This window comes from Pavona decussata, unplaced genomic scaffold (genome assembly GCF_977016875.1).
Source record: "Pavona decussata unplaced genomic scaffold, jaPavDecu1.1 SCAFFOLD_602, whole genome shotgun sequence".
NCBI classification, from domain to species: Eukaryota; Metazoa; Cnidaria; class Anthozoa; order Scleractinia; family Agariciidae; genus Pavona; species Pavona decussata.
Window position 1 is genome coordinate 327,501 of NW_028145860.1, and position 27,500 is coordinate 355,000.

Consider the following 27,500-nt stretch of genomic DNA (forward strand, 5'->3'; position numbering starts at 1 on the left):
CAGCCTTAATTTCTTGTTGAATTCTGTTTTGGAGGAAGAGTAGTCATTGTGTGCCAGATCAGAGGAGAGAGATGAAGTCTCTCTCTATAGCATTGCAGCTTTAATATTAAAACACGAAGGGAAAACTTCTGATGTTTTAATATAGCTTTTAAACTTTAGGATTAAGCCCATATAAAAAGTTAATTTGTTTGTGCTAGTGCTAGTGCTAGTGCTACTAGTGACACGGTTTTTTACAAACAAATTAACTTTTTATATGGGCTTAATCCTAAAGTTTAAAAGCTATATTAAAACATCAGAAGTTTTCCCTTCGTGTTTTAATATTAAAGCTGCAATGCTATAGAGAGAGACTTCATCTCTCTCCTCTGATCTGGCACACAAAGACAGCATACTATCTTATTGAAATAAGTGCAGCCTTAATTTCTTGTTGAATTCTGTTTTGGAGGAAGAGTAGTCAAGTCTAGCCCTCTCCATTTCAACCAGAACATGAGGTCTCCCCAGTCTTTCTCCTGCCAGCAGACTCTATTTTGTGCATTCCATTTAAACTATATTAATGTTTAAATTGTTACGTGGTTTTTAAAAATAGGTCATGCCCCAAGGGATAGCAAAAACCAAGCTGTATATTTTGGTGAATTATATAGAAGGTAAGAAAAGTATTCCCCTTTATCATAATTGGTCATTTAAAATTTTGATGTGAGCCAGGTAACAAAATTCCATTAACACTGCCGGGAAGATCACCTTAAAATTAAAATTGAAAATTTTATAGACGTTTGTATAGAAATGGGCACTGATTTTGCCCATCTTCTTACAAACATGTACAACAATTACTGAATATACGGAGCTATATATTAATCACTACCACCTATAATCTCAAACCTGGTCTTGGTGCTATTTTAGGGTGCTCTTGCCAGCAGTGCCAATGGTTTTTCATTGCCTAGCCTAAATCAGAATTCTAAATTACCATCTTGGCAACATAGGTCTATTAGCAGCAATTCAAACCACAAAAGTTTAATTTAAGTTCTTCTCCACCTCAGAATGTCCTTTGATCTTCTGTGGATAGGTATACAGTGTAGTTATAGTTTAAAATAATTTGAGTGTAGGACACTTGACAGTGATATTTATGTACTAATGGTGTCGCACCATAGACTGATCAATGGCGTTTGATTCATAGCTAATTAATTTTTTCTTAGAAAAGTTTCCATGATTGTAAATCCCAAAATCAGTCTGAAAATAGATTCTAGAATCTTAAGCTTGCAGTACCATGTTGGACTCTTCAACTGAATTTGATTGTAATGTGGCTATTTATAATAATATTTATAAACGTACATTGCAAAAAAAGGAGTATAAGCGAGTAATAAGCCAAATTTTACAAAGGAAATTACAACAAGTTATACATATGATGGATCAGAGAATTAACTCAGTCTATAGTGTATGTACAAGTGCTGAAGTGAAGCCATGAAATTCCTACTGAGCATTAGCCTTGACTACATAAGGCAAAGAAGAAATCTTTTACCTCAATCAATCAATCTATCAATTCTCAGTTTTCACGTGACGTCACCAAATTCTAGAATTCAAAACTGGGAGGCCTACAAAATTTTTACCTTCATTCAAGGAAAGATTACCTAAAAATATGTCTGTTCACAATTTCTTAGCTCGATGTCGTGCTTCCTTTTGAAAATAGAACAGTTTCAATTTCTGAGTTTCCATCGTGCGTGACATAAGGAGGACGGCCGTGACTGAGCTTTTCCGTATCTTAAAAATGACTCTTCAGGTGATTTTCAGCATTCTAAACAATTTAAGTTTGAGGAGAAATATTAATCTAAACATTCGAAAATTCACAAGGGCAAACAAACCTCTTTTCTGCCAAAAGTGAACTCCAGATGTTTTTTCTTATTTCCAGGCGCCATGTTTGTGCCCCTCAGAGGGACACAAACATGGTGTCTCCTTACTAAGCTCTATAAATTTATGTGGGACATTTTGTCAAATAACTGGAGTACGGAATGCCGCACGGACCTGACACTTGGACAGATGCCTTATTAATTTATCCTCTATACCATGTCAATTTCTTGACTTCATTCATGGAATGGTTTCGATTTTTTTTTCAATGGCGTGACAGTGAAAACCGAGAATCAATCAATCTTTATTCCTCCTAAGATAAAAAGACATATCTTAAGTTACATTTACTGTTAGAAGTAAACATACAGTTTATAGTGACTATCAAACCCACAACCTCAGTAGTTGATCTTCCGTTGCTCTACCAACTGAGCTATAAGGCCAGATGGGAGCAAGTCGTGGGTAATTATGGAAGTAATTTCCATTAGACTTAGGGTAACTTTTCAATGCAGTTACTTGACATACTTTGGATTCACGTATGTGTACCAGTAGCCTTTACCATGAACTATTAATGTTATTCTCTGATCCATCATTTTTGTCATAAGTGCAACATTAGCGCAACACTGATTGTACCCTTTGCAATACATAATAATTGTATTCCCTGGGTTCCCTGTTTAGTAGATACAGTAAGCCGGGTGATTCTGCCAGTAATACCTGTGGTATTCAGGTCCTTTTTAGTGTGGCACTGTGGAGTCACATTATGGGTATTTCAAGTGTGGTGCTATAACGTTAAGCCTGCAATATGTCATTTCTTTAGAGATCTTCTTTATTCCATGATTCCTGGAAATCCTCATCATCACAGATTAGCATGTTAGGACTGTAGCCCAGGCTTACCAGGATGAACCATACTAATGATGTTTCAGATTAACTGGAGGAAATACAGTTGCACGACAAACACACACATACCTCTGGATAATTAAATGTCACTTTATATTTTCCTTCAAGATGTTTGTCTTTTAACCCCCTTAACCCCCCTTACCCCCTCTCCCCATGCTTAGAATGGAGGGGGGGTGGAGTCAGGATGCTCCTCACTTTACTACCTACTACATGTAGATCCTTGTTACAGATAAAATTACTGGTATTATTTCAGGCAAGATATCATTTCTGAAGAATTCAACCGATGCTATGGATGGTAACAATACTGCGGATCAGAGTAAAGGTAGAAATTATCTGAGTAAAAGTTTGTTCCCTGATATTTTTAAACTTGCCTTATTAACTTAAAATGCATGAACATTCATAGAGACAAGACCTTGCTGTTCACTGCACTTATGAATGTTGCCGATTGAAGTGCTGTTACCTCCCAAAGTGGTCTAGTTAAATAGACTTTTCTTGGTCCTTTTTGAAGTGTTTACACTTCATTGGGTCATAACATAATCACATTGATCTTAGATTGGCCTCACCACCATCTCCGGACCAGCACAGTCCCTGTTCATCAATCTGAAATTGAAGTCATGAACATCAGATCGATGTAACTGTCAAGTGTGAATTGTCCCAAAAAGTGAGAGCTTTTTACATATAATAACCAGACTCAAAAAAATGATCCTTAAAACAGTTTTGAGAAGGATTTCTTTTACCCTGCACTTTGATTGTTGAACATTTGGTTTTTTTGAGAGCCAAAATTTTAATACCTAATTACAAACCTTTAAAAAATGTTGTTTAATGATACGCTTAGCCTGCGAACGCAGGCGTATTTCCGGCCGTCGCTTCTCTCCGTTATTTTTTGGCGGAGAGAAGTGACAGCCACAAATATGTCTGCGTTTGCAGGCTATGATACGCTAGACTGTTCCTTATAAACCGTTAATTTTTGAAATGATATTGTACAGAAAGTATTACATCTAATTTGAATGGGTCTTTTATGAGTAGAGGTACTTCTTTTATCAAGATTGAAATGCAAGGTTTATTGTTTTCCGTTCTGTTCTTATTCTTTCTCTCATCCAGTTGTTCAGTTGGTTAAATCAAAGGACAACATCAAAAGGTTGCGACTTAAGATGGAGTCAAAGCCAGCAAAGGACTTCGAGTTTGATGATGGAAAGGTAAATACAAGTCAAGCTATCAAAAAATGATTAACGGAAAAATTCCTGTGAGCTGCATGGCACTTTGGTATGTACTAGCAGGGAAGCGTTCAGTTTACATAGAACATGATCAACAAGTGCCATCATTGGTATATGCTTTCCAAACGTTTCTGGCTTGACCCTTCATTGGTGGAAAAAACAAGTTCGTTGAATCCGGTTTGAGGTTTGTATGTGCATATGAATAAAAACTAATTTTCATAATAAAAGATATGCGTAAAGCCTTGCTTTCATAAAGAAACTCAGAAATGGCGTCTAAAGTTATATCACATACATGCACCTTTCCAGTATTTTGATTCTACAATTCTGAAAACTCAAACAATTATCTTATAGTGGTATATTCTCTTTGTTTCAGTCAAGGGAAGTGTTTTGCCAACTTGTCCAACAAATGAAGAACCAGCATTCTGATTCTAACATGAAGAATGAGGTGCAAGTCTTCATTGGGACATGGAATATGGGTACACTAGAAAAATGATATTTTGATCCACCAAAGAAATTTAAAATTACACTGATTTCTTAATAAAGACTTCTACTACTACCACTACTAACCTGGCGTCTGCTTTCAGGCAATTCTAATGCTCCTCCTGATCTGAAATCATGGTTCAAATGTCAGGGCATTGGTAAAACCTTGGACAGCACATTGGCGGAGTTTCCTAATGACATATATGCCATTGGCACACAGGTATCCAAATCATTAAGTAGTCTTGAATGTTCCTCATCCGTGCAGTAATACACCCGCCTTCATGATCAATGCTTTGTAAGTTGGCCCTCTTTGCAAGTCTAGAAGAAGCAGAAAACGATTTACAGTCAATCCACGTCACGCATGACCAGTATTTCCGAGAATGAAATAAACATTTGAATTTCCCTTTGTAATGTCCGACGTGTGAATGGAATGTTGAACATTTCTCTGGAAATCTTTCCGAAAAAGATGCATTACCTGAAAAAAAAAATTCAAAATACTTGGGAAACAATTGTTATTCTTGAAATACCTAATGCTGTAATGTAAAGAAAAATTTGTAGCTTTATACCGTCAATAAACTAGGGAAATTTCTACGGGAACTCTGAAATCTCGTTGGCGATTTTCAAAACTGACATGTAAATTTCAAAACTCCATTCAAACTTCAAAAATATCGTTTCCGCGTGACGTAGATTGACTGTAATAAAAAGTTTACAGCTTTTTAATTACTTTTAAAGTTCGTGGCTGTATTTAGGTTTTTTAGGCTTTTCGGGCTCTTTTATTTTTTGCGGGGCCCTTATTGATATCAGCATTTTATGCTGAAGAGGTCACCCTGGTTAAATAATATTTATTATTGTTGTTGTTGTTGTTGTTGTTGTTGTTATTATTATTATTATTATTATTATTGTTATTATTATTATTATTATTATGATTATTATGATTATTATTATTATTATTATGATTATTATGATTATTATTATTATTATTATTATTATTATTATGATTATTATTATGATTATTATGATTATGATGATGATGATGATGATGATGATGATTATTATTATTACCTAAGAAACTGTACCCTTGTAATTTACACATGCATACAGAAAATGATCTCAACAAAAATTGAGAGAAGTTTTAATAATGGTTATTGAACTCAATTTTGAGCTCTTTATTGGTTTTTTGTTTTGTTTTGTTTTTTTGTTGTTGTTTTTGTTTTTTGTTTTTTGCGTTCACACGTAAAAGCAAGGGGCCCAGCTTGTAAATTACAAGTGTAAGAGTTTTATTAAATTGGCATCTACGTTGAGTTTTGATGAGCTCATTGTGCTGTTTACGCCTGTTGAGATTGGTCAGAGTAACTACTTTGGTTTTGGTTTTACAACACTCTGTCGAAAACAGCTCTTTGTCACTGGTCTTTGTTTCACATTCCCAAAGAACGAAATAATAAACCAAACAAAGCAGTTTAGGCATGATGGTAATCAGTGTTACTCGCTGTTTCAGGAATGTAATCTTGGTGAAAAAGATTGGACTGTCAGGATCAAAGAGCAACTAAAGAAGCACTTTCCTAAAGAGGAGTTTTACATGGTAATACATTGTCGCATTTTTAGCAACAATTAGTGCTTTTTTACAGAGTAAATCCAACACCCTTGAACATTTCAGGTAAAATTATGGAAAGGAAGTTCGAGGAAATAGACGATTGAATTATTGGCTGAAAAAGAAAAAGCCATATACAATGTAGCCGGTTTAGTCATTGTCTGATTGTTTCCATTTCCTGTAGTTTGGTTGAGCTCAACGTCATCAAAGCATTCACAGTTTTTTTTTTTTTTTTTTTTCATCATAAGTTTAAAAATGAAAGCACTCACGTTTTTAACAAGGTTGGAGAAAATCTCCTAACTTTACAGCATCTTAGGGAAATTCTAACTTCTACATCAAAACCAGCAAAAAATCATCGAGGAACAGGGATGGCGCGGTGGCAACAACACTCCTCTTCAGCATTGTGACGGGTTCGATTCCCAGACTCGCGTCATACGTGGGCGGGTTGAAGTTTGTTGTTGCTTCTCGTTTTGTTCTGAGAGGTTTATCTCCGGCTTCTGCCAGCCATGTGGCCGTTGTTGCTGTTTTTTATTTTCAATAATTTTTGTTGTGCGTCAGGCAATGTATTTTTAAAATTAATTCTGACTTGTTTCATTTTAACAACAAATTACGACGCTCATTGACTTTCTTCAAATGTATTAGGTAAAGTACAATATACAACGAGATGCAATACTGGAAAGGGATGATCCTCGAAAAGTGGCATTTACCACTTTTTGGAGGATTTTCTTTTACCATATCCACAGGGAAAATGCAATATCGTAATAAACGTCTAAAGAAATTCATATAAATATGCGAGAAAAAGATAATTGCGTCAGCTGGTCACTTGCACTTGATGTGTGAAAATTGGTTTGTGTACAGTGAATGGTGAGGCCAGAGATGAGGAATTTCTGCATCCTGATTGATCGCCACACTGTACATGTATTTTATCTGCACCAATTTGCACAGTAACTTAGCTTAGATAAAGACTAGCGATAGAAGAACGTGGATTGATCTTTCGACGACTCCATGTCTGTGTTGTAGTTCAAATTTATCCTTCGTTTATATTTTTATTTTGCATTGTTTCAAACTCTTTTTGTTACATTACGATACCGCAAGAACAATAGCGAGATAAAATTTAAGGATGCTGGAAAGGGTTTTGAGCTGCGTGAACAGGATCAGATACAGTGTTTTGTAATCTTTCATCATTTCACAAATGCTATAGCAATGAAAAACCCTTACGAGCCTCCTTAACCAAGGATAAAATTGAACCTCAACATATACAAGTATTAAGCTGTGAAAATGAAGGTATTACTCTAAGAACAGTTTACAATTGCTCAAACCCTACATATTTACATTTGATAACGGTAGCATGGATTCGTCGAAACATCATGTTCTTCTGTCGCTCAAAAGGCCCTATTTCGTGAATGCTATCTATCTGTGTAGGTTGGTGCCTGTACGTTGTGGAGCATTCGACTTGTTATTTTTGCTAAACAAGAACTCAAACACATGATATCACATGTTCAGCAATCGAGTGTCAAAACGGGCATAGCCAATGCTCTCGGTAAGTTTTTTTTTCTTCTTCTTCTTTCTTTTTACCTTTGGTTTGCAAGAATTGACTGTGTGAGATGTTGACCGTACCTTTTTTTTGTCTCGGTACAAACGTGGGCTGGAATAAATGTGATGTTAAATCCTAAGCTTCGAAAATACATGAGAATAATGTTATTTTTTCCGAGTATACCTGTCACCGACTTAATAACATAACGTGTTTGTTTAAGATGTTTTAGATGTTCTCATTAAGTGACCCTGTTTAGCCACTGATTTCAATATTTAGCTCACCCTCAAAGGAGCTCAGTAGTTTTCAACCCCCCTTACCAAGTATTAGCTCAAGTAAAATAGATGATCTCTGAAGCATTATTTGATTGATCACTGACGTTGCTTTATAACATATCACTCGCTACTGTTTGCTGATTTTAGGTAACAAGGGTGGTGTAGGTATATCATTCTCTCTTGGTCCGCTGACCCTGTGTTTTGTCAACTGTCATTTGGCAGCAAGAGGCACTGCCGCAAGGGTGTTAAGGTCAGTTATTTTTCTCCTCTGGGGTGTCGTCAAGTGTTAGGTTCACACACTTGCAACAAACTGTGCTCTGTTTGTAAACTGCAAAGTGTGCACATGAAATGTTGTACTGAAAGTGTGCGGATGTCACGCGACATAAATTCACCTAAGTGAACCCTTTGTAAGACTAGTCTAGTGTGCATGCGCTCTAGACTCTATGTAGTAACGCTTGTTCCCTGTCCACACTTCCGAGAGCCGACGATTCGCCCTGTCGGAAAAACGAAGCCTCACATCCGAGTATCGATCAATGTTTGAGTCTAGTGCGCATGCGCTCTAGACTCTATGTAGTAATGCTTGTTTACTGTCCACACTTCCGAGAGTCGACGATCAGCCATGTTGGAAAGACGAAACCTCACGTCCGAGTATCGATCAATGTTTGAGTCTAGTGCGCGTGCGCTCTATGGTTAACTGTTCGCACTTCAAACAACCCGTGCGTTCGAGTATCGATCAATTTTTACCAATCAATTACAAGACGAAGGTACGTGATGGAAAAACGTATACGAGTGAGTTGATGTTTTGGCCTGAATTTGGTCCAGGGGGAAATGAAGAAAGTTTAGAATAACTTCTAAGATTCCTTCATAGTAATGGTTCCGTAAAGTACCTATGAATCGAAAATTGTCTTTAGATACCCTTTGAAACACGCCATTTCAAAGTTTGATATTGCTGGGGTAAAAATATCCGACTTTGTGAACGCTCACATTTGGGCTATTTTGCCATCAAAAATTATCAGAGGACTGGGTCGAGTTTCATGCCGAATTCCAAGTTGTGACGTCATGTCGGTGCCAAAAAAAAGAATTTTTTATGAACTACATTTCATCTTATAGAGCAAAAGATGTAAGACTTACTTATTACCGAAGTTTAAGCTCGAATAAATGCTTTTTCTGGCACAATTCATGGAATCAGTTCCAACTAGTGTAGAGTTTATGATCAACCTCTGCTTCATTGACCGTTTGAAATTCCTTAGATTGTACTTAATATACGATTTTTGCAGACGGTATGAAACTGCGCCAAATCTCTCGCATTTTGCTTCCTTAAAATCGCACCCGCTTGAAAATCTCTGATCGACTCTTGCGAATAAAATAATTGAGCGAGTATACCCCGACTGGGGAGAAGTTTGTCGTGTGCTGTCACGTGACCAGGTTCACCCAGGGTCTCTCTCTCTCTCGCTGGGGCGGGAAGAAGAGAGACCCTGGGAACGAAGTTGGCCGCCAAAGAGGATTGTAGAAAAAGAAAATCACGTCTAGCGATTCTGTGAACGATCGATTCTTGCAACTCTCTTTGTTACGGATGCCAGCAACGCAATATCGCCCTCGCTGTCGCTTACCTTTCTTCTCTTCCGTCATGATGAATTGCAATTCTTGGCACCAAAGTGACGTCAGCGATTATTGTCACCTGGCATTTTGGCCGCGCGATTCGAATACCATTTTTGAGGGCAAAATAGCCCAACTTTAGCGTTCGTGAAATACGCAATTTTTACCCCAGCACTCTAAGACTTCGGAATCATATATTTCAAAGTGCAAAGTTTCTAACTACACAAAAACAATTTTCGCTTCTTAGGCACTTTAAGACAAATCATGAGGGTTCTTTAACATCTTGATCGTAGGCGTAATCAAAACTATCAAGACATTCTCAATGGGCTCAACCTTGGTCAGAAAGGCGTGTTTGGCATCACGCATCAGTTCCACCATGTGTTCTGGTTTGGGGATCTGAACTACAGAATAGACTTGGATCCTCAGGTGAGGCTGATATTATACATTAAAACACAGATCACGAGTTTGTTTAAGGCAGCTTAACACAGTGTAACAATTGGATAGGATAGCGCTTGCTGGGAACAGCATTTTCAGACATTTTCAGTTTCAGTTTCGGACGTTTTCAGTTTGTGGCTCAGTCAAACGGACTGAATATCAAACAATTTATACAGTGCGCAGATGACCAGTGTCCGTAAAGCCGGTGACACACTTGGCGATTTTATACACCGATCGCGGCGAATTTGATTGCCAGCGATTACCCCCGATTATTGCGAACACACTTGGCGATGTGGTAGTTTCGAAAAGTCATTGTGATTAAATTGCCCAACCTGATGGGTTGACTTTACTGGCGATTCGCAGTGATGAGCGTAGAAAATTGCGGGAACGGGCGCACTTGGCGAATGCCTGGGAATTTAATCGCCGATATCTGACATGCGAGATATCGGCGATTTTATACGCCGATCGCGGCGATCGGCGAAAATCGCAATCGCCGCACCGGGCACACTTGGCGATTTTCGCCGATCGCCGCGATCGGCGTATAAAATCACCAAGTGAATCGCCGGCTTAAAACGAGGTTAACTTTGTGCGAGGGCGTGTCACTCGGGTCACAGAAAAGTGTCCGTTGCCCGTATTAACCAGTCATTTCATTGTAGGCACTAAGCTATTAACCAGTCATTTCATTGTAGACACTAAGCTGTGAACATCGCAGAGTCCGTGCGGCAAGATACAATAGAATATTGAAAGAATACATTTGAATTTCGTATGCGTATTTGCCTCTTCAGTAAAGGTAGAGAAGAGCAAATTTGTTTTTGCGGCTCAATTAAAATACATATTTGTCCAAAATAATATTTTAACAGCTAAGGTTATTTTTTCAAGACACGTTTGACTATTTCGTGATATATGTCTATTCCACAACATTTACTTCCTACTTGCTCACTATGTCCGCCATCCCTAATGTGACGATAAAGCAGTGACTGTGTGACAAAAGTGGGAGGAGCTGTCTTTTTATAGTGCGGGTCCTTGTTTAAAACTCACACGTCTCGCGGTTTTCAAAACAAAGCCATGTTTTACTTCTCCTGCCTGCACAAGGTTTGTTTATTAAATCCCTGTTAAATGAAAAAAAAAACTATTACTTGCGCGTCCAGTCACAAATTCCATTATCCAGTAAACGCAAGGATACAGTGTAATTTCCGGTCATGTCACGACACTTTGTTAATTGTTTTAGGAGGTGCTTGGTGCTGTTCAGTGTAACAATTTTAGCAAGATGAAAACGCATGACCAGTTAAGAGAACAGAGAGATAAAGGCCATGTTTTTCTTGGATTTGGTGAGTCTTCTTATTTTTCAAAGGAATGTCCGGCATATACCATCACATTTATTTCCATTGCGCATATGCCTCTCATGAGATTTCAATCCTAGCAGTATGCAGGATGTTGGTCCCATGAACCTAGTTTCATGGCCTTACCTCCCATGAGTCTCCTGTAGCTCAGTGGAAGAGCATCCGAACTAGTAATCGGAAGGTCTTAGGTTCGACTTAGGTATGCCTGTGCCATTCACTGAATAATACATCATTCTCAATGTCATATTTGTTAAACAGAGTGAGACACATATAAATAAGAACGAAGGTGCGATCGAACTACGACAAAATGACAAACCCAAACTACCCACATCTAAGGATGAAACGATCCGGGCTCAACTCGATACGATATGTATCACGATACGTTGGTCACGATTCGGTTATTTTCGATTCGATACAAGTGCTAACACAACCTCAATCAATCAAGTCATTTTTTTAGACAGTTTTTATTTGGTCAATTCAACAAAGAATAACAACATCAGCAAAGAGGCTGTTACAATGTCAACTAAGAAAGTTTACGACGTAAACTTATTTGGCAACACTAAGGCCATGATTGTTAAATTGCACTAACAGTGGTAACAGTTTCCACCAAGTCATGCAAACGTCTGGAAATGTTCATTGTTGTAACGTTAGCGTGCATCTTTTGAAGCGGGTTTTCCTCCTATGTCTTTCAAATTTTACGTTAACTACATTTTATGCACTTGCCAGTTATAATGTCTGTATGTTTTGAATGTGAATTACTTTGAAGATTTAAACAATGCGTTCTGATCAGCAAAAATCGCCCAATACCTGCAGACATCTGTGAGCGGAAAAACGTTCAACTCTGTGTTTTAGAAATGTGAAAATCTAATCGTCAAGATTAATTAGCTAAAAAACAGAAATAACACAATCTGTCACCTAACACTTGCCTTTTCCTACACAGTTTGCACTGAAAATGCCACATAATTTTACCTTTTTCCACCATGCTTGTTAACAGATAAACGTAGAGGACAAACGCTCACTTCAAAACTGTCTTGTTTCTTTCAGAGGAAGATTCCATTAATTTTCCACCAACGTACAGATATAGACGAGGGACCAATGAATATATTGTGCAGAAAGTGAAAAGATCAGGGGTATGCTTGTTTTATGTAGAATAACTTTCGGAAAATCACTGTACCACTTGCTTCATCACACGTCATTAAAGAAGAAAAACTTCAAAAGGGTTACAACATAGAAGAACTTAATCCCCATATTAAGCTGTACCCTGAAATTACATAACAATACAGAAAACTATCTAAAATTGAATCTATATACGATAAAATACTCAAACACTTTAAGGAATTGCTAATTCACTAATCAAAAGGCATAGCATAACTTATTAAATCTGAAGAAAAATGAGTCACTAGTTAAAGTGACTTCCTTAGAGCTTTTTTAAAGCGGTAGACTGAATTACAATCAACTAATGAAGGATGGAAACTGTTCCATGTGCCAATGTATCTATACCAGAAAGAATTTGAAAGAATGTTAGTTCTTGAATAAGCCTTTTAAACCTTGCACTGATGGCAGTTTCTTGATTTTCTGGTATTATAGGACATATAGATATCTAGGATTGCAGCCGAATCCCCTTTGTTAAATTTAAATAGTTGCACAAGACACAACACTTCTCTATGAAGATGTTGAGTTGGTAAATTAAAAGTAGAGTTGTTTTTATGGTTGAAAATTCTTACTTGTTTTTTCATACGAATGGAAAGCGCTCTCTATAAACTGATGTTTGGAAGGCCGGATGAGAAACTTGTCCTTGGATATTTTGTAGGTGCTGACGAACGTGCCATCCTGGTGTGACAGGGTTCTGAGACATTCTCTTCCACAAACCAAGATTACTTGTACTTCATACGGTGGGTGCGATTTTTGATCACACATTTCTAGTCCTAAATTTTCGTTAAGGCTGAAATTTGCTGCACCTAACGGCGGCTTTTAAACATGCATGTAATATATCAAACACGAGACATAGTGTTTCATCAGATATCAAACACCGAGAAGAGAGTTGAAAATACGACGCGTAGCGGAGTATTTTTGACGAACTTCGAGGTTTCCGATATTGTGATGAGACACTGTGACGAGTGTTTGATGTGTATCTCTGAAACTCTTTAACCCTTTACGCCCTAACAGTGATCAGCATCAAATTTCTCCTTGTAATGCTTATTTAACCCCTGAGGTCAGGAGAATGAAGGATATGATCACCCAGGGTAATTTTTTTTTATATATTTTATCAACTTCTTCCCAGTACTTTTATAAGAAAAGTATGAGGACAAAATAAGAGAATTTGTTCTTTGATATGAAGAGAAAACAAAGGAAATCACTTACTGTGAAAGAAGTTTGGAAGTGTGATCTTAATAGACCCTACACAAAAATTGCTAACATTTTAATATTCTTTTGTTTGCATTCAATCAAAAGAACATTTCACCTTGAACGAGGCTAGCGGGGCTAATTTGAATGCAGGCAAAAGAATATTAAAATAGCAGCCATTTTTGCATAAGATATCATTAACTTTGGTGAACCTTTGCTTTGATATAAAACTTATCAAAATACGTTAGAAAGCGACAGAATAGTTTGAAAAGGGCAAAGTTCTACAGATATGGTGTTAAAAAGACATAGTTTAACAACATGCTACTTGAAAGTGAAATTTCTCTTAGAACGTTTTTTATTGCTTAGTTTTCTAATCAACTGAGTGTACCGCAAGAGTAACCGTGGGCAACAACTCCTTCAACTTACAAACGACTTATTGATAAGGTCAATAAAACATAAACGATAGGTAAACCGACTAATTTTTGCTAACAACGGACCAACGAACATTTGACAAGCAAAAGGCAGATTGAAACTTTTTATAGCCTCAACAGCCAATAACATTACGATTTAAGCGATAAACGACCAATAACATCGCAACTCCCTTGACCAATCAGGGCCCGGTTGTTCGAAAGCCGATTAACACTAATCCCCGACGTTTTCATCTCGCTTATTTTAAATGTTTTCAAGAGTTAAATTTAACCTAATAGTAAAGAAACGTCTAAGTCAAAACTTAAGGATAAAAATCTTTTGGAACAATCTTTATTGATTAATCATTAAACTTGAATCAAAGTTTATGTCAACCCAGGATAAGCTTAACCGGACTTTGAACAACTGGGCCCAGGTCAGTAACCAGAGACATTTACACCACCTACTAACGATCTGCAGTTTACTTGACTCTGAGGGAGACTTCCGCTCAGGTTGTCGAAACGTCAGTTAGCGTCCTCTCAAACAGTCCTTCTCAGGACTACACTCGATAATCATAATTGATCAGCTGAGCTTATAACATGACTCCTGTGTTCAAACCAATAACAGTTACTATAACTTTTCTGTCTCTTTTTTGTTGTTTTCCATGCAAACAGGATGTACAGGAAATATCAAGACCAGCGATCACTGGCCTGTCTTCTGTAAATACAATATGTCTTTACCTTTCTTTGTTTCAGCAGGTATGTATGTCTTTAGATTCACAATTCAAATTTATTCTTTCAGAAAGGCTTGTCGTATATGAACACGCAGCCAACTTCCTATTGTGTGCTCATTGCTTTCAGTAATATTTGAAGTAGTGCTTAAAGCCTGGTTTACCACGACGCAAGCATAAGCATAAGCACAAGCATAAGAAACCTACGTGTAAACCGGTGCGACGCAAGCATAAGCGCCTTGTGCTTATGCTTGCGTCGTCCCGGTTTACACGTACGACGCAACAACGCAAGCATAAGCACAAGAGAATGGAACTATTTCCATTCTCTTGTGCTTGTGCTTGTGCTTGTGCTTGTGCTTGTGCTTGCGTCGTTGCGTCGTACGTGTAAACCGGGACGACGCAAGAATAAGCACAAGGGCAAGGAAAGGAAACTGAAAAACAGTGACAAGTTGTCCGCGTCATTCTAGTCCGCCATGTTGGAATCAAATCTCGCGCCAAAAGGCAGTCCAGCCGCGCGATTCTGCCACCTTATGCTTATGCTTATTGCACGTATAAACATCCTTGTGCCTATGCTTGTACTCATGCTTATGCTTGCGTCGTACCAACTATCAAATTGTTTATATCAGCAGTCGTCGAAACTCCTTTGATCAGATTGCTGAAAACTGCAATATCCCATGGTGTATGCATTTTGTTGTAATTTATAGTTGGTGACACGAAAGAGTGAGACATTTCTTTTTCCCCTGGAGGTCCTCAAACTATTCAGAATTAATGCCAAATAATACACTCCATAAATACTAAAGACGAGAGAAAAACTTAACAACTGATTAAAAGTTTCACTCAATCAAAATCTAAGTGACCTATTTAAACTTTAAACTGCCGGAAGTAAAATTAATCGGGTGCAGAAAGTAAAAATCACCTGCTTTGTTCACCACTTTATCTTGAGGGAATTGAAGTTTTGGAGCGGATTTCGGTTGAGTGTCTTAAATCCAAAACCAAAGTAATTGGCCATTTCCGAGTGGTTGTGAATCTGGTTATGAAAGCGACGCTAAGTGCAAAGTTTATATTATGAAAGTTAGTTTTCATTCACATACAAACAAAACTTATTTTCGTATGAAATGCTTTGCACGTAGCCTCGCTTTCATAAGGCTGATTTTGCAACAGAACGGGAACGTCATTTGAGGACGCGAGAGCGCGCGGAATACTCTGGACGCGTATTCTTGATGCGCGCGCCGTTGTCGACTGACCTTCCCGTTCTGTTGCTAAATCAGCCTATAATAAGGTTCGCAGAAAGTCGGAAATGGCCTATTACTCTGGCCGTCCACAGGAGACCCAACCAATCTTGATTCGGAGCAGATACAAGTGACCGACGCCAAGCGCGGGAAAACAAGTGCGAGCAAGTCACGATTGGTCATAAGTCACAACCAGTCACAAAGCGTAAACAGACAAAACCAGAGCGTTAACCAATCACAATGCGTAGTAAGACAAAACCAAAGCAATCGTGGATTACTTTCGACTCTCAATTGAAAACCTCTCTAAGCATCTAAAACAATACATTGTTTTGATAAAGGTCCTAAGCATTCGTTAGATTTTAACTCACAGTACGAACACAAATTGCTAAAAAGTAAAACTGTAAAATAACCATTTATGCAATAAAACAGCAATCAATGGTTGCTAAAACGTAAAAAAATACTGATATTTTGAAAGGAAGAGTCATATAACCGCTTAAGGTGACTCGACCCAGTTTTTTTTTTGGTGGTACCACCCTACTTTGAAGCTCTCTGGTATCCCCACCTTTACTTTTATCGTAAGTCTAACACATAGAATGTATAACATATAGATCAATCTACAATATAGCAAAAAAATTTTGGCGATCGGAGTAAATGTCACGTGGTTATAGTGCCACGCCCCTTTTAGGTCTGAGTCGAAATTTTGCTGTTGCCGGCTTTTTTTCGTCAGAATCTCTTGGCTACACATTGTGCGCATTAGTGCCTTGCGCTGAACAAAGTTTCAACAAAATCGCAAAGACCCAATTCGAGAAATTTAGCGCTTTCCAAATTTAGGTCATAATTTATGTAAAAATGATAAGCAAACTTTAAACGATTATATCTAATAACCTATGAGATTTATTCCTTTATTTTGGGGATCTTTATAACAGGTGGACCCTTGCACGTCAGCAGAAAGCTTTAGGGTCTTGTAAATGCGCGCGATTTTGAGCAATGCAAACATATAGAAATTATAGTTTTAGCTATTTGTTGACGCTTGTCAACGTTTCAGAGTCCTCCTCACAAAAAAGGCATTTTCTTAAAAATTCGTAGTTTTTTTTCCTTCAATTTTTTTCAGGGCTACAATTGATTAACTAACTACCTGGATTCCGAATTTCATGGTCATTGAAAAACTGTGGCATTATCTTCTATAAGCCCAAACTTGAGTAAACATTGAAGATTTTTAGCGTTTTGGCTGAGTTTGTGCTTTGGGACTTTTCTATTGTTTCGAGTCTGTCATGATACAGCATTCTTGTTCAGCACGCGTGCAATGACCACGCTTGCCTGACTTCCGAATGCACTCATTGGACATTGAACGCGTGCTGAACAAGAATGCTGTGTCATGACAGACTCGAAACAATAGAAAACTCCCAAAGCACAAACTCAGCCAAAACGCTAAAAATCTTCAATGTTTACTCAAGTTTGGGCTTATAGAAGATAATGCCACAGTTTTTCAATGACCATGGAATTCAGAATCCAGGTAGTTAGTCAATCAATTGTGGCCCTGAAAAAATTTGAAGGAAAAAAAACTACGAATTTTTAAGAAAATGCTTTTTTTGTGAGAAGGACTTTGAAACGCTGACAAGCGTCAACAAGTAGCTAAAACTATAATTTCTATATGTTTGCATTGCTCGAAATCGCGCGCATTTACAAGGCCCTAAAGCTTTCTGCTGATTTGCAAGGACCCATCTGTTATAAAGATCCCCAAAATAAAGGAATAAATCTCATAGTTTATCAGATATAATCGTGTAAAGTTTGCTCACCATTTTTACATAAATTATGACCTAAATTTGGAAAGCGCTAAATTTCTCGAATTGGGTCTTTACGATTTTGTTGAAACTTTGTTCAGCGCAAGGCACTAATGCGCACTATGTGTAGCCGAGAGATTCTCACGAAAAAAAGCCGGCAACAGCAGAATTTCGACTCAGACCTAAAAGGGGCGTGGCACTATAACCACGTGACATTTACTCCGATCGCCAAATTTTTTTTGCTATATTGTAGATTGATCTATATGTTATACATTCTGTGTGTTAAACTTACGATAAAAGTAAAGGTGGTGATACCAGAGAGCTTCAAAGTAGGGTGGTACCGCCAAAAAATAACTGGGTCGAGTCACCTTAACTGCAAGAAATTGGTCGGGAGCGAGTGGGATGACCTTACCAGTGATTTATAAAAGGTATGAATGTTTATATGGGAATAAAATGAACTAATGCAGTGTCAAATAATATACCAAAGTGAGGTAAACTAAAAGCTTGTTTAAAATGAAAGGTTTAAAGACCGGATTTAAATCCAAGAACAGAATTGCTAAGGGCAATATATTAAAGAAATCCATTCACGTTAGCATAACATTTTTGAATATATGATTAATCTTAAATGAATTCGCCATAATGAATCTAACAAAATGAAAAAGTGAACTTTCGTTGAGAGCTGCTGTAATCTCGATGGAATACAAGAGTTTATATTGGGCAGGCTACCACTGCTCAGACGCCATATATTTCTTTGTGAAAACCACACTTGTAATATTTGCTCGAGTTTAAACCAGATCTTAACGAAACTTTACGTTCTGGCTAACTGCGCCTTTCAATAACATGTGGACTCTGAATTTCACGATTCAACCAACCGTTATGCTTTTCACTGCCGTCAATCACTGCAGAGAACCTCAAAGAAACCAAAAACGTTGCTTAACGGGGTCAAAAGGTCATGTTCTTACGCTGTAATAGACCCTTCTCCAAAATGGTGACTGAAAATTCAAATAAGTTGAAATTAAAAACGTACACCAGCACTAGAAAGAGCACTTTTAACTTAGCAACCCTGCAAAGTTTTAGCATATCAGGTGTAATATCAGCTGAGAAAATGTAAGTTGAAAACTGAAAAATTTACAGACGTTTGTATGAGTGGGGGTATGACGTATACCCCCAGTCATACAAACGTCTTTCAATTTGTCAAATTTCATCTTACATTTCTTAAGCTGATATAACACCTAATATGCTGAAACTTTGCAAGGTTACTAAAGTAAAGGTGCTCTTTCCAGTGCTGGTATCAGTCTTTCATTCAGTTCAATTTTAACTCATTCAAGTCTGTTGCCGCCATTTTGGAGAAGGGTCTATTGGGGATTCCGATTCATTCTGACGGTTTCGGGATTTTTTGCGGTCAGTGGGTTGTCGCCGTAATTATGATTGACAACAGTAAAACGCGCAAATCGTTAGTTGGGGTTGAAGTTCAGGGTCTGTATGTTACTGATTGAAAGGCGCGGTAATTCGGTATAACAAACTCACTTTTGAATTCGTTTAGTTAAATTCGTCTCGTGTTTAAAAATGTCACGTTTGCCGCGATTGTCACCACAAATGAAAGGGTTTTGATACAGTTTAACAGTTCAAAAGTGAGCCATTCTTCCATTAATAGTATACCTTAAACTCAGTTGGAAAGAACATACTATGAGACAACCATGATTGGTTTCTTCAGCGCGACCCCCCAAAAACATTTAACCTCCAGAATTTAAGTTTAGTTTCAGCCAAGAGAGTCCGTGAATGGTTGCGTAAGACAATTGTTTTATACAGTGCACAAAGTTCTGAGGTCATTTGAAATACCTTTTCTTGCCTCTTGTCTTAAGATCAGACAATCCCAAAGAGCCCTATATCTGGAGGGTGTGAGATAGTATTCCATAAAATCGGTGCAAAGGTAAGACATTATTGCTTCCAGCCAAATGTACCATAAATAAACATGTTTGTAGTGATCATCTCGCCCAGTGGTAGATAGGGCATGCACTGTATTATCAAAGAAAAGAAACCTTTGGGTATTGCGGTGCTTTCAATGTAACCAAAATTTTTGGTTGAACCCGTTAAAATGAAGATGAAACATGTAGGTATTTAGAGAATTTTTGGGAGCGAACGACTGCCTTCGAAGGTACTTCACCTTTTGCAATTTAGCCAATTCGAACGGAAATTACTATTTTCAATTTCACAATAGTCATTTCTATTTTGTTGCCTTCGAGCATCATCTCGTAACTTTCTTGGAAAAAAAGCCTTTTCATGTAGGCTCGAAAATTTTCTGGAGTAGTTACAGGCACAGGAACGAAATCTTGTAGATGAAAATTGGTATTGTGTTGGAAATTTGACCTGAAAGTCTGGCTTCACTTCAACAGCCTCGTGTTGTTTGCTTGCAGTAGTAAAACTTGCTAAAACTTTTAAGGCCGATTTAGACGGTACAACTTTTGATCGCAAATCGCACACAACTCTCGTCACTCAACATTGCCTATTCCTATGATTGTCGTAGGATTTTAAAACATGTTTTAAAATCCTACAACATTTTTTGTGACGTACACGACAGTCGTAAGCGAGTTGTAGAGTTAATTTACACAAAACAATTTGTGTGTAGGCCTGTCGTAAGCTTGTCGCATGCGACAAAGTCGTACCGTGTAAATCGGCCTTCCTTTGGCACTCTAGGAAGGGGAAAGGCTGCCATGCACGGACTATCTTCACATCAATACTTCCTGTCGCTTCACTTTATTGAAATTGAAAGTAAATGGGCAGTGTCAACTATTTTGATGTCACTTTGAATAGCCCAAAAGCATATTTGAATCGATGGAATCGTCAAAACAATGGTTAAGTTTTGTTAACAATAACCCTACTAATGCACGGAAACTGGTATTATGTTTTGCTGTGGAGGGTTAGGATGGATTTTAACTTGAATAAAATGACTTTTTTTTTTTTCAAGTTCTTCCTGTGTATTGTAGAGAAGTCGCTAAAAACTGATTATAGCTTGTTCTTTCCTGGCTAAATGCCTTAATATTTTTTTCCCGGCGCTGTAACAGCATTTTCATGTTAGAAAAAGGGTTCTTTGTCAAATATTTCAGTAGCTTTGAACAAAATACAGCAAAATCGCCTTGATACTTCCCCTTTAAGTAGCAGCTATGTGGACCCCATGCAACCTGATTAACTTTATTGTTAGGTCCCATAATGTCTATTTCAACAATTGAAAAGTAGTTACTGTTTTTGACGTTCAATCAACTATAACCTTCATTTCTTCATTCATTCTCTGTTTGCTTTACAGATCAAAACAAACAGTAAAACTCAGTTTTACATTGAATTTCACTCCGCGTGTTTGGAAGGTAAGGTGCATTTTTCCTATATTGATTATTGTTTTTTTCGCCTGTGATTTACTGGGGAGCAGGGATGGCGCAGTGGTGAGAGCACTCGCCTCCCACCAATGTGGCCCGGGTTCGATTCCCGGGTTGTGGGTTGTGGGTTGAGTTTGTTGTTGGTTCTCGTCCTTGCTCCGAGAGGTTTTTCTCCGGGTACTCCGGTTTTCCCCTCTCCTCAAAAACCAACACTTCTAAATTCCAATTCGGTCTGGAAAGTGTCCCCAATTAGTGCTCTGCGCTAAATACATTGACACTTAAATAAAGTGATTTATTATTTTTTTTATTTGTTAACTCACATGATGCTATATGCCCGTACTAATATTGTAGATGGAAAGCCTTCTAATTTCACCCTAACCCTAGTACCTGAGCAACATAATTACGCCACTCGAATTGCTTCCGTACAACATCTGAATCCTAGTCCTTTCAGAATAAATATTAGAAAATTTTGCCCAACAATTATTGGATGCTATTACTGGAATGATATTTCTATATCTATTCGTCAAAAACCAACAATTCAACTATTTAAACGAGCTCTCTTCCAGTATTATTTTGCTCAGTATTAATCACTGCCACACGACCTTGTAAACGTTTTCTGTCTTTCATCTCCTCTATTTATAGTTAGTTTTCCTTTTTCTTTTTTTTAATTTTAAAGGACATATAATTAGCTAACTGTATCATGCCCTTCTCCAATCCTTTCTTACGTACTGTAACCTTATGTAATATGATCATGTGGAGTAAATAAAAAATACAAAATACAAATACAATACAACTATAAGACTGGAACATATTCGACGATAGTCTGTTAGTGGTATCCCTCGCCTTCAATGCCATGAGGCACATTGCAAGATGACAGGGCATTTTTCTGTTGGAACGGAGGGTACCGACATAATTGTTTAATAGTAGTGATGGAAACCCGAAAAAAGCGCCATACGAACAGAGCGCTTTCATTGGAAAAGACTTTAAACAGAGTAACTTCTGTTTTAGCTTTACATTTCGCTTATGCCGTGTTTTGTTACCCGCTTTCCTGAGGATTTCCATTTCACTGGTAGTGAGATCTATGTCAGATCTAAATTGTAAATTGTAATTTATTCACCAGGCTTAACATATTCCATCACATTATTTCCATTGCGCATATGTCATTCATTGACATTCTAATCCTAGCAGTATGCAGGATGTGTGTCCTTTGAACCTAGTTTAATGGCCTTAGCTCCCACGAGTCTCCTGTAGCTCAGTGGCAGAGCATCCGAACTAGTAATCGGAAGGTCTTAGGTTCGACTCCTGATAGGAGCACTCGGATTTTTTTTTCCGAGTATGACGTCACTTACTGAATAATACATCATTCTCATAAATTGCAATGGTTTTTGAAAATGGTTCTAGATGGCTTGCAAACTGTACTGATTCGGTCAGTCAGTCAGTCAGCCAGTCAGTCAGTCAGTCAGTCAGTCAGTCACATATTACAAGAAACATTTAGTGCTTAGGTACATGGTGATAGTACAGAATCAAGTAGCGCATTTTCAGTTGTGTGCTTAGTGACCTGGCCTTTGAGTGGAAGCGAGGCTGGGGTTGAATCTGTTTTGATATTGTTCCCATACCAAGTACTTCACAGTTGCATTTGAAAAGCAGTGAGGTTTGTATCAAAACAAAGTCAACCACAGTTCGACTTCCTTCCAGTCAAAGGCCACCTCACATGAGTAAACACGTAATGGACCCTTTGCAGCTGACGGTCACATGGTAAAAAATTCACCATGCTTTTAGAGCAAGCCACGCGCTGGGACATACAAAACAAAGAAAATTCAAGTTTGACTGGATGAAGTCCCTTTGTTTTCACTTATGTCCAGAAATGCACGCTAATGAGACTAATGAACTGTATGATAGACATCACAAGGTGTCCCCTAACCTTAATTCTCACTAAAACACACATAATTCTGTCAAACACGACGTCATATGAAAACGACAAGAAGGCCTGTTTTATACGAAGTACCCAAATTCAGGGTTAAGTGCATATCTGGACATAAGGGCCCATTGTACAGTGGGATATTGTGGCTGATTTTTTGCAAGTACAATCGCCTACACAATGCAGAGTGCATGTAAAATAGCGTGAAATATTAACAGTAGCATCGCTTTTTTTCCCTCTCTTTTCAAGTGATGGGGAAATCGGAAAAGAACAATGTCGTGAGATCTCAAAGTGATGTTGGATCCAGTGGGCAGCATTCTTGTCCTGGGTGGAATAAATCTGTTCTCCCTACAGTAAGTACCCAGTGATCAACATCAATTTCCTCCTTGTAAAATCGGTACTTATTCAACCCCCGAGGTCATAAGAATTAAGGATATGATCACCCAAGGTGAATTTTCTTGGTATTTTTATAACTTCTCACCATTACTTCTGTAAGAAAAGTACGGGGACAAGATAAGAGAATTAGAATTAGGGGTTAAGGGTTGATGGCAACCTTCACTCTTGAAATTAAATCGACGTTAAATTGTTGAAAAAAAATAGAATTGATTTTCACATTTTGTTGCAAAGAGGTAGAGATAATGTTTCCGAACATTCGGTTAATTTTACAGACCGAGTGCAGCATTGTTCGTGTGTTGAACGTTAGAGTTCTCGTGTCATTGAAAGGCGTAGCAATGGCTTAATCAATGATACACTGTTCATTTGACAGCTCCGTCCCATTATGTCGGACCACAAGTATCTGGAGGAGCAACATCTGTTGCTGGCCATCAAGTCTGTGGACAATGATGAGTCCTACGGTACGTAGCACTTATAGCGTGATCCTGTTACAGAGGTCGTCATATAGGGAGATTGTCACCCATTTGTAGTGTTACAACGGAAAACCTATTTGCATCATTGGCAACGTAAGAATAATGGTTTAGTTTTGTTAACAACAACCCAAATAGTACGTTGAAACAAGTATTACACATCTGTGACTGCAGATGGCTAGGATGGAAATGGATTTTAGGACTGGGAGAAGTTGCTGAAAAAAAAGCGTAGTTTAGTTAAAGTATAAGGCGATATTCCGCGCGATTTTGCTGGATGATTGTTAAAAATTGCACTCATTAATTCGTGTTGCTATATACGAGAAATACATGGGTTTTTCGTTTTCCTTTTGCTCGTGCAACCGTGTTTTTAGGACGACTTTATTTCCATGAATCCACTTTGAACAACTCTCTCCAGGTACACAGCTTTTTAACGGGTAAAGTTTTGAAGTAACGAGTTTTTCTTCAGCTAAGCCTAGCCCATTACGTTATCTAATGAGAATTCAATGCGAGAGTAAGATGAACTGCTTTAAATTTATGAAGTCAATTCACTGGTGCAACAAATGCTAGTCTCCCTCGCAGCCGTTTTTGGTGTCGTCACGCAACGGAGGAGCGTTGCGTGACGACACTAAAAACGGCTGCGAGGGAGACTAAACACATGCTAACGCTTTTATGTTCTTTTGGACAGGAGAGTGTTGCATAGCACTGAGAACCATGATCAATGTAATTCCTCAGAAATGTGACGGAATCGTTCTGTTGCACCAAGGCGAGAAAACCGGAACAATTGAGTAAGTACTTGCTTCTTCTTATTTTCCTTTTAATGCACCAGTCAATTGAAACCCCCACCCCCCCGGACCCGGGACAGATAGGGGGATAATAGGGGAATATAAGCACTTTTGATCAAAGATCTGTCCCCTGGGGGTGGTAGATAAGATGTGTTTTGCTTTTTTACATGTCCCCACCTCGGGGAATCAGGGAGATTTGACTGTGGTTGACTGGTACCGAAGTTCGTCACGAAATCAATCGATTGCACGTCGTCATTTTTGCGCCATCCATATTGGCTTATATTGGCAAAATGCTTCGCAAAATTTGGTTTAAAGACAATTCAAAAGTAAGAAGAAAATTCATTCCAGTTCTATGGAAAACTCTGCCTACAAATCCGTGGTACAGCCATGGGTACAAAAATGGCAGTCGCCTTTGCTAATATCTCATAGGTAAGGTTGAAACAGAGATTTTAAAACCACTCATTTGGAAATGATAAATAGACGATATATTTTCGCTCTGGACTTTAAGGAGCTCGGAGATAATGCAGTTCATTGAGCAAGCAAACAAACACCACCCCACAATTAAATTTACGGCTGAAATTTCAGAAATGGAAACATTTCTGGATTAACAAACAGTTATAGGCGAAAGATTCAGAAGCAATTCAGTTCTTGATGTGCGTACGCAGTTCAAACTTACTGAAACATTACAATATACGCACTTCTCTTCGTGCCACCCACCAGGGGTAAAAAAAAAGGCTTCATCAAAGGCGAAGCACTGAGACTTCTCAGAACAAACTCTTCTAAAAAAAATATTTGAAAAGCAAATTCATTAAAATCCTACATCACACCTACAGGAAAGAGGTTGTCCCGAAAACCTTGTTCAAAGGACCCTCTCCGAAGTGCAATTTGAAAACAGGAAACTAGCACTCCTTCAAAAACCAAAGGAGAACAAACGAATCTTGCCTTTCGTTACACAACACCACCCAGCAGTAATGAAAGACTGGCATTTAATAGAGCAACAACCATTGCTCAAACAAATCTACAAAGACCTGCCCCTCATATGTTACACTAAGGGGGCGGTCAGTCAAAGATATGCCAGTGAGAGCCAAATTATGCGCTAGGGTGCCGTGCAGGCCTGTTACTCTTGTACCCAATATGATTGCTTGTGATAATCCTGGCTCTCCTATAGAGTGGTTCCATTTCGTATGCATGCGACTTGTGGATGCACCAAGTCAAAAGCGGCTTTACACTGACTGTGCTGTTTAACATTTTCAAAGCAATCACTGTTCAGAACTGCTCTGTTGCAATGTGGAATTCATATTCTTGCAAAATTAAATAATCTGCAGCAAGTTTTGTTCAGATGTATTACAAGAAAACTATTGCCTTATTAAAGTATAGTTTGGGGTTTCTAATCCCTTGCCAATTTGTTCCCAGGGGTAGGGAAATTTGATCTCAAGATTTTCCCCCAGGGGCTGGAGGTTTTGGTATGATTTGATCAGGGGCTTTGTCAAATCCCCCTATCTGTCCCGGGTCCGGGGGGGTGGGGGTTTCAATTGACTGGTGCATAAGCAAACTGTTTTGTTTGTTTGCCTTTCATTTTCACTCCAACCGCCAATTTTATGTTACTTCCCGTTAGCTAACAACAACAACAACAAGATACTATAGGCTAAAATGACGACTGAGCAATAGGAATTCTCTTTAAAGCCACCTTATGTATGCGTTTTATAGAAATCGTAGGCATGTATGTTTTCACATTTGTTGTGGTTTTATTAAAGCCCGCGACACACTTGGCGATTTTCAGTTATACGCCGATCGCAAATCGCCTATATCCGGCTTGTCAGATGTCGGGAATTAAATTTGCCGGCATTCGGCAAGTGTGCCCGTCCCCGCGATTTTCTACGCTCATCACTGCGAATCGCCAGTAAAGTCAACCCATCAGGTTAGGCAAACTGCCACATCGCCGCGATCGGCGAAAAAAATCGCTAAGGGTCGAAAATCGCGGCGATCGGTGCATAAAATCGCCAGGTGTGTCGCCGGCTTAACATAGATCGGTTACACATTTAGCGAGCCAAACGTAGCGACCTCTCGAAGATAACGATAGTAAAAAGCTGCTAAGTTTGAAAGCCAGGAGAGACATAACTTTGGAAACACTACCGCAATATGTGTGTTCTCATTAGTGCCTTTTTGTCTTTTATTGGTATTGCCATGCAATACGGAAATACCTGGTAATGTTGTCGTGGTAGGGAACTTAGTAACGACGACGGCGATGGCAAAAACAGCGCCACAAAACACGTGCGTTTTAAATTTTGGTACATATCTTTGCCGTCCTCTGCAAAACAACAACGTGAAATGATCGAATTCAAGGTTTTGCGGAGAACACAAGCAACGGCGAATTTTCATTCTCTTTCTAACTTACACGCCACTCTTACCAATTTGGTTCTGGGTAGTTCGCCTTTTTGTACAAGTTGGACGAATTGAAATAATCGCTAAGTAGCACAAACGAAGTGACGTTATATTTTCAAGTGACGTTTTCGTCGGCGCTGCCGTCGTCGCTGCCAAGTTCCCATGTTATCGCCAATGTCGTCGTCGTCGTCGCCGTCGTTGTAGTTGTTGTCTTTGTTGTTGTATTTGTTTACTTTCATGGTAGCCATTAATAGTTGCGTGCGCTTGTTTTCTTCAGCGTTGAGATGCACGTCAAGCTGCCTGACAACAACAACATGGAAACATCTTCACAACCCATTGGTAATTCTATGTGGCCATTTTTGTGCTATTTTAGTGTAATATTTTGTAATATTTTAACACAGGCATTAACTTATAAGGGTTAGAAGTGCTTTCCCGTTTTTCTGTTTATTGTGTTGCGGTGTTTTTGTGTCCGTGGATCCATTCAAATGAAACTTATTGAGCAGTAATTTCCTG

General features: G+C 38.4%; 1 protein-coding gene across 3 annotated transcripts in view; it reads left to right on the forward strand.

The window, feature by feature from the left end:
- LOC146449196 (phosphatidylinositol 3,4,5-trisphosphate 5-phosphatase 2-like) overlaps nucleotides 1-27,500 on the forward strand; it is a 52,287-nt gene that overhangs the window by 16,743 nt on the left and 8,044 nt on the right. For 2 of the 3 annotated variants that reach the window (XM_085101485.1, XM_085101486.1), the window contains 19 exons: nucleotides 584-641; nucleotides 2,981-3,049; nucleotides 3,829-3,923; nucleotides 4,315-4,417; nucleotides 4,526-4,641; nucleotides 5,917-6,000; nucleotides 7,432-7,549; nucleotides 7,963-8,065; nucleotides 9,705-9,837; nucleotides 11,075-11,174; nucleotides 12,231-12,316; nucleotides 12,997-13,078; nucleotides 14,609-14,692; nucleotides 19,537-19,604; nucleotides 20,976-21,033; nucleotides 23,210-23,313; nucleotides 23,727-23,814; nucleotides 24,509-24,608; nucleotides 27,265-27,326. In XM_085101485.1, the coding sequence (XP_084957611.1) occupies nucleotides 584-641; nucleotides 2,981-3,049; nucleotides 3,829-3,923; nucleotides 4,315-4,417; nucleotides 4,526-4,641; nucleotides 5,917-6,000; nucleotides 7,432-7,549; nucleotides 7,963-8,065; nucleotides 9,705-9,837; nucleotides 11,075-11,174; nucleotides 12,231-12,316; nucleotides 12,997-13,078; nucleotides 14,609-14,692; nucleotides 19,537-19,604; nucleotides 20,976-21,033; nucleotides 23,210-23,313; nucleotides 23,727-23,814; nucleotides 24,509-24,608; nucleotides 27,265-27,326 (1,711 nt within the window). Of the gene's footprint in view, nucleotides 1-583; nucleotides 642-2,980; nucleotides 3,050-3,828; nucleotides 3,924-4,314; nucleotides 4,418-4,525; nucleotides 4,642-5,916; nucleotides 6,001-7,431; nucleotides 7,550-7,962; nucleotides 8,066-9,704; nucleotides 9,838-11,074; nucleotides 11,175-12,230; nucleotides 12,317-12,996; nucleotides 13,079-14,608; nucleotides 14,693-19,536; nucleotides 19,605-20,975; nucleotides 21,034-23,209; nucleotides 23,314-23,726; nucleotides 23,815-24,508; nucleotides 24,609-27,264; nucleotides 27,327-27,500 lie in introns of those variants that run through there. The other variant, XM_085101487.1, reaches the window with a different exon arrangement.